The 5579-nt window shown below is 37.5% G+C and overlaps 1 protein-coding gene across 1 annotated transcript; it reads left to right on the top strand.

Moving 5' to 3' along the window:
- Window positions 1-308: 308 nt before the first annotated feature.
- Window positions 309-4222, top strand: LOC103723867 (organic cation/carnitine transporter 1). The gene is made up of 2 exons (XM_008814940.4): window positions 309-711; window positions 2923-4222. Exons 1-2 carry the CDS (start codon window positions 315-317, stop codon window positions 4092-4094), a joined length of 1569 nt encoding a protein of 522 aa, XP_008813162.2. The 5' UTR covers window positions 309-314; the 3' UTR covers window positions 4095-4222.
- Window positions 4223-5579: the final 1357 nt, after the last annotated feature.

The following is a 5579-nucleotide window of genomic DNA, read 5'->3' as shown; positions in this document are numbered from 1 at the left end:
TCCACTAATTCTTCAACAGCAGTGCACCAACTATGGAGTTTAATTTTGCCACGTGAATTTCAAAGGCCCAGTCTTCTAGCGTAGTGCCATGAAACGTCACCCACCACTTGTCCCCTTTAGAAAAAGGCATTGCTAGTCCTGGCAAAAACAAAGTCCTGCTGCTGGAAGGCGTGGAAAGAGAAAAGGCAAGGTGGCAATCACTGCAAAGGAGGTGGAGAAACTGCTGTTTTGCATAACCACGCAGCCCTTTTGGGGGTCTTTAAATGCTCTTAGTAATTGAACCATTCCATTTACAAACATTTCCAAACTATTCCATGGACGAACTAGAAGAGCTAGTCGTTCGCAGTGGGGATTTGGGAGACGTCAATGGAGAACAAGTGTTGGAGCTCACAGTCGATGAGATCATTGAACAACACGTTGGGTCATTTGGGTACTCGCAACTACTACATGTATTCTTGGTCTCGCTTGCATGGATATTTGACTCGCAGAACACACTGATCACCATATTTAGTGATGCCCAGCCTCCATGGAGGTGCAAGGGGTCTTTGTGCTCCTCGACTTCTTCGGTTTCGATGTGTGAGCTCGACCAGGGAGCTTGGGAGTGGGTTGGAGGTGATAAGAGCTCTACAATAGCAGAGTGGGGGCTCATATGTGACAAGAAATTCAGAGCTGGTATTCCGGCATCCTTGTTCTTCATCGGCTCCCTCTTCGGTATGAAATACTATAACGTAATTGTAGAGTATTTGAATCATATTCTTTGGAATTCATTGGAATAGAAGGATCAGCTTTCAGCAGGATTAGATCAAGCATTAAACAGTAGCATCTGACTGATTACCCCAAAAGAAAAGCACCTAGAATTGCACAGGCACAAGTTCACTATCATAGTTCATCTGATGATGCTGGTCCAAAGAAAAAACTAGTCCCGTTGCCTCAAGGAAAGTTGCACAAGTCATTCATTTCAAATAAGGTTTTTTTTGTGCCTATATAACCATACAAATATCTAAAAGTACATATATATATATATATACCCTCTCAAACTTTTTATTTACACACACACACACACATACATATATATATATATATATCTACATATATATACATATATATACATATATACATATATACATATATACATATATATACATATGTACATATATATATATATATACATATATATATATATGAAATTATGTTTATACCCTTATGAATTTAATTACTATTTACATGCATACTTTTATGAATTATTTCTTTTATAGATTAAGGTTATACACTTAAATAAAAAATTTGCAAGCATAAAATATCATTATCTAAATATTATTTTAGAAATAATATACATCTAATTGATGGTCAGTGGTTCGATTCATCTCTTAAATATTATTTTAATTTAAATTTTTGGAACTAGCTTTGTGAGGATAAACAATATCATTTTCTAAATTTATTAACATTTTAATGGCAGTTTAGTGATGCCATCTAACGGTATCCAAGGAAAGATGGCTGCAGAGGCACTTATACAAAAATAATTTAATTCAAGGGTAAATCTTTCAGAGTTAGATATATAATTACATATTTTTATAAGAGTATAGATGCAAAAATAGTCAAAAGATGATGGTGGTTTTGTAGCATCAAGAAGAAATACATGAAAGAAAATTTTGCATATGATGGCATAGCAGTGACTAACAATAGGTATAATAACAATTATTTGTTTATGATATTGCTAGAAAAAGCCATGTAGAAATAATTTAACAAAGAGAAGTTAAAGTATAAGAAAGATTAAGATAAATTTGAGAGTTTTGTATGCTGTACTGTAAATTGGCTAAAATTCTCATTTAAGAATAAATTTTTCTTATTATACCATAAATCTTTTACTTAAAAATCATATTTATTTCCAAGTAAGATGGTTCTAGTAAAATTAGTTATCATTGAAATGTCGGGGTTGTCAACTTTTCATTTTTGTTGGAAGAGTTTATTTTAGATTTAAGATCCTCTCTGTCTATCTGTTTGTCCATCTGTACGTGCGCAGGTGCATAAGGCTAGTTTTAATAATATCTATCTTAACTGTAAGATTGCTAATCCATGCTAGCAAGTTTGAATTCATCTTTGCATCAGCTCTGATTTTAAACTACTTGAGTATAAACTCATCAAGCACCACAAGAAACAAATGATCAAATTTCAGATCAATATAGCAGGCATGAAGTGCCATCAAATTCGTATTAGGAATTAAGCAGTTGATCAACGACAAACTCAATGAGCACGTCAGGGATCCGCTAGTCCTTTCCTAGCATGTTAGTGGCTATATGTACTGTTTGAGTGCACGAAAAGTGGACCATGAAGTTGCAGCAGCCATATAAATTGTTCATATCTAGCCCTGTGAAACATAAGAAAGTAAGCTTCTTGCTGTAGCTATCTTAATATTTTGCAACCTTTAGTGATTTCAGATGAGGTATATCTTAATAGCAGCTTCCCATGGATTACCTTGTTTAACCATTTCGAATCTATCTTCTGTTTTTATCACTAAAAGCTTGCCTTCATCTTGTCAAATACCTAAAATCATGACTTCAGAGAACTTGATTCTTTTAAATTCACAACTGCAGTAGATATCCCACAATTGCCTGTGGAAATAAGAAAGTGTTCGAATCGAGTTGAGTTGTCTATTGGTAAACTATTTCATGTTTTTGGTGTTTGGCATGGCAAAGAAATTAAAATATCTTGGTCAACCATATGTAGCTATCAACTACGATAAGCCAAAAAAAAATGGCTTCACTTAGCTAACAAGGAAATTTTTTTTTTGAAGTTTTATAATCAGCAATTTTTAACCAAATTACGTAACAAATCTGATTTGCATACATTTGAAGATTAGATAGGTTAATCGAACAGCTTACTTTGAACCAATGAAGAAGATTCATGCAAGTAGCCCTTGTCCAGGATCTGCAGCTCATGGCCGACTGGCTGACTCCTACCTTGGTCGGAAGAAGACAGTCCTCCTCTCATGCCTCTTGACCTTCGTCACTGCCTTCCTCACCTCCCTATCACCAAACATATGGGTCTATGCTTTCCTTCGCTTCTCCAATGGATTTGCTCGATCAGGTATCGGCATCTGCTGCCTCGTCCTCTCCACAGAATCCGTCGGACGGAAATGGCGAGGCCAAGTCGGCCAGTATGGCTTCTTTTTCTTCACCATCGGCTTCCTCTCCCTTCCACTGATTGCCTATCCTGCAAAGACCCAATGGAGGAACATATACAAAGTTATCTCCCTTCTACCCCTTGCTTACTCACTTTTAATCCTTCCCTTCGTCTCAGAGTCTCCAAGGTGGCTTGCAGTCAAAGGCAGAACAGAGGAAGCACTTGATGTCCTCACTAAGTTTGCGAAACTGAATGGAAGGAAGTTACCACAAAACATATCAATCTCTAGCCCTAGTCATGCTACAACTAGCAGCGCTGAAAGAAATGAAAGCTTATGGTCGGCAAGGTGGGCAGTTAGAAGGATAGCTACTGTCATGATTGCTGGATTTGGAGTCGGTTTCGTATACTACGGTGTCCAGCTAAATGTAGAGAACCTTAACTTCAATCTCTATTTCTCCGTCGCAGCGAATGCATTGATGGAGATTCCTGCAGTCCTTCTAGGCAGTGTGCTTCTGAGCTTCACAGACCGCCGAATTCTTTTCTCTTTATCAGCTTTCATAGCAGGCATTTCATGCATTCTTTGCATTCTTTTCACCGAGGAGACGAAATCAAAAGGAAGTTGGTCTCAGCTGACAGTGGAAGCAATTGGGTTCATGGCAGCTTCCATGGCTTTTGATGTTTTATATGTATATTCTGTAGAGCTGTTCCCTACCAATGTCAGGAACTTTGCTGTTTCAATGCTGCGCCAGGCACTGATGCTGGGAGCAGCAATAGCACCCCTGTTAGTGGTTTTAGGCCGCTTAAGCCCGAAAATCTCGTTCCTTATCTTTGGAGGTTTTTCTATTTTCAGTGGGCTTCTCACGTTCTGGCTGCCAGAGACAAGGAATGCTCCTCTGTATGAGACCTTAGAGCAGCAGGAGAAAGAGGAGAAGCTTGGCTCTGGTCCTGCGGGAGAAATGGAATTAGTGGAGTAGCAACAAAAGCTGCCTAAAAGCTTTGCGTGTTTATGCAAGGGGTAAGGGAACTTCATTTGTATATAGCTCGTGTAATCTGAAGTGTGATACATAATATCGTAAGTGAACGGATCTGTTAGACTAGCTAACATAGACATCAATTTTTTGCATCCACTAGATATTCATTCAGTTGGGGGAAAAACACCATCGTGTGAAGCAAATGAAATCACTACTCTAGAAGCAAAAACTCCAGTGTGAGGAGTACGAAGGGAAAGGGTTGACCAAGAAGGTTTAGTATTTCAGGATTTGAACAAGGTTCTCAGTTTTAAGTGCCCTTAAAACCATTAAATAATACTTATGGGAATTCAAGATAACCAGTATACTGTTAAAATAATTTCAAAATATAGACTTACACTGATTGCATATTTTTGTTTTATAAAACGGATTAGATGTATGGCTCATAATGATACTATGGTTAAGCCCAATATGATGTGTGATCATTTGCACCTTGGATGTATAGGATTGAGTCCTATTTATTGTGATAATTTTGGTATGTAAGCCAGAAAACCCAATTAGGATTTTGGAGCCTTTAATAGGAAGGCTCCCTTATGTTTCCTATAAAAAAGCTAGGTCCCCTTCTCCTCTCCATTGGTTGATAGCTTGCCCTGTTGACAACTATCTTTTGTGAGGAGCAAGGAAGGAAAGATCTAGCCGCTATTATTTTAGGTGATTGAAGAATCGTATTCAATATGCCTTCCGTAGGTATATCTCTCAAACTTGAATACACTATTGTTGTGATTCTAAATCTTAGCATGTTATAATTTATGATTAATAATTGGTATCAGAGCCTCCATGCTAGGATTAGAATCCTTCATACATAATTATTATTCTATCTGGATTTATAGGTTGATTTTATGCATTGGTGAATGGACCCTCTGCATAAATCTTCATACACTGATTTTCCAGTGATAATCAAATATCTGATTTGATTTTATTTCAGATTTGCATGATATATGATTGTATAAGATTTTCGGATTAAAAAAAAAAGGAAAAAGGAAAAGGATTTCACTGTCCATGTATAAGATCTTCATACCATGGGGCGGCCATGGGTGGCAACCCGCCCTGCCACCAAGGGGCGGCCACGGGCAGCCTCCCAAAATAAAAAAAAAGGAGGGAGGAACAGGGGCGGCGGCTAGAGGAAGAAGATAGGGAGAAATTGTTTAGGTTTTCTTTTGATTGGGCTTGGGTTTTGTGAAGCCAAAGTCCAATGGGTCGATGGTTGCAGGTTGGGCTCTTTTATATAACCAGCCCAGTTTTATTTAATAGACCAGAATGGGTTTTGGGCTGGGGCTAAGAGTTGGTAACTCATTTAATTGTTATTTAAATACTGAACAATTTGAATTAGGGCCCTATGCATATTAATGATTAAAGTATTAAATTAATAACGTGTCCAATTTTGGACATATCTTGCTGTAATATATACCTTGAATTTTGTGATTAATATTT

Source organism: Phoenix dactylifera, unplaced genomic scaffold, assembly GCF_009389715.1.
Source record: "Phoenix dactylifera cultivar Barhee BC4 unplaced genomic scaffold, palm_55x_up_171113_PBpolish2nd_filt_p 000939F, whole genome shotgun sequence".
Taxonomy (NCBI): domain Eukaryota; kingdom Viridiplantae; phylum Streptophyta; class Magnoliopsida; order Arecales; family Arecaceae; genus Phoenix; species Phoenix dactylifera.
The sequence above is the reverse complement of the archived record's forward strand: the minus strand, read 5'-3'. Positions and strand labels throughout refer to the sequence as shown.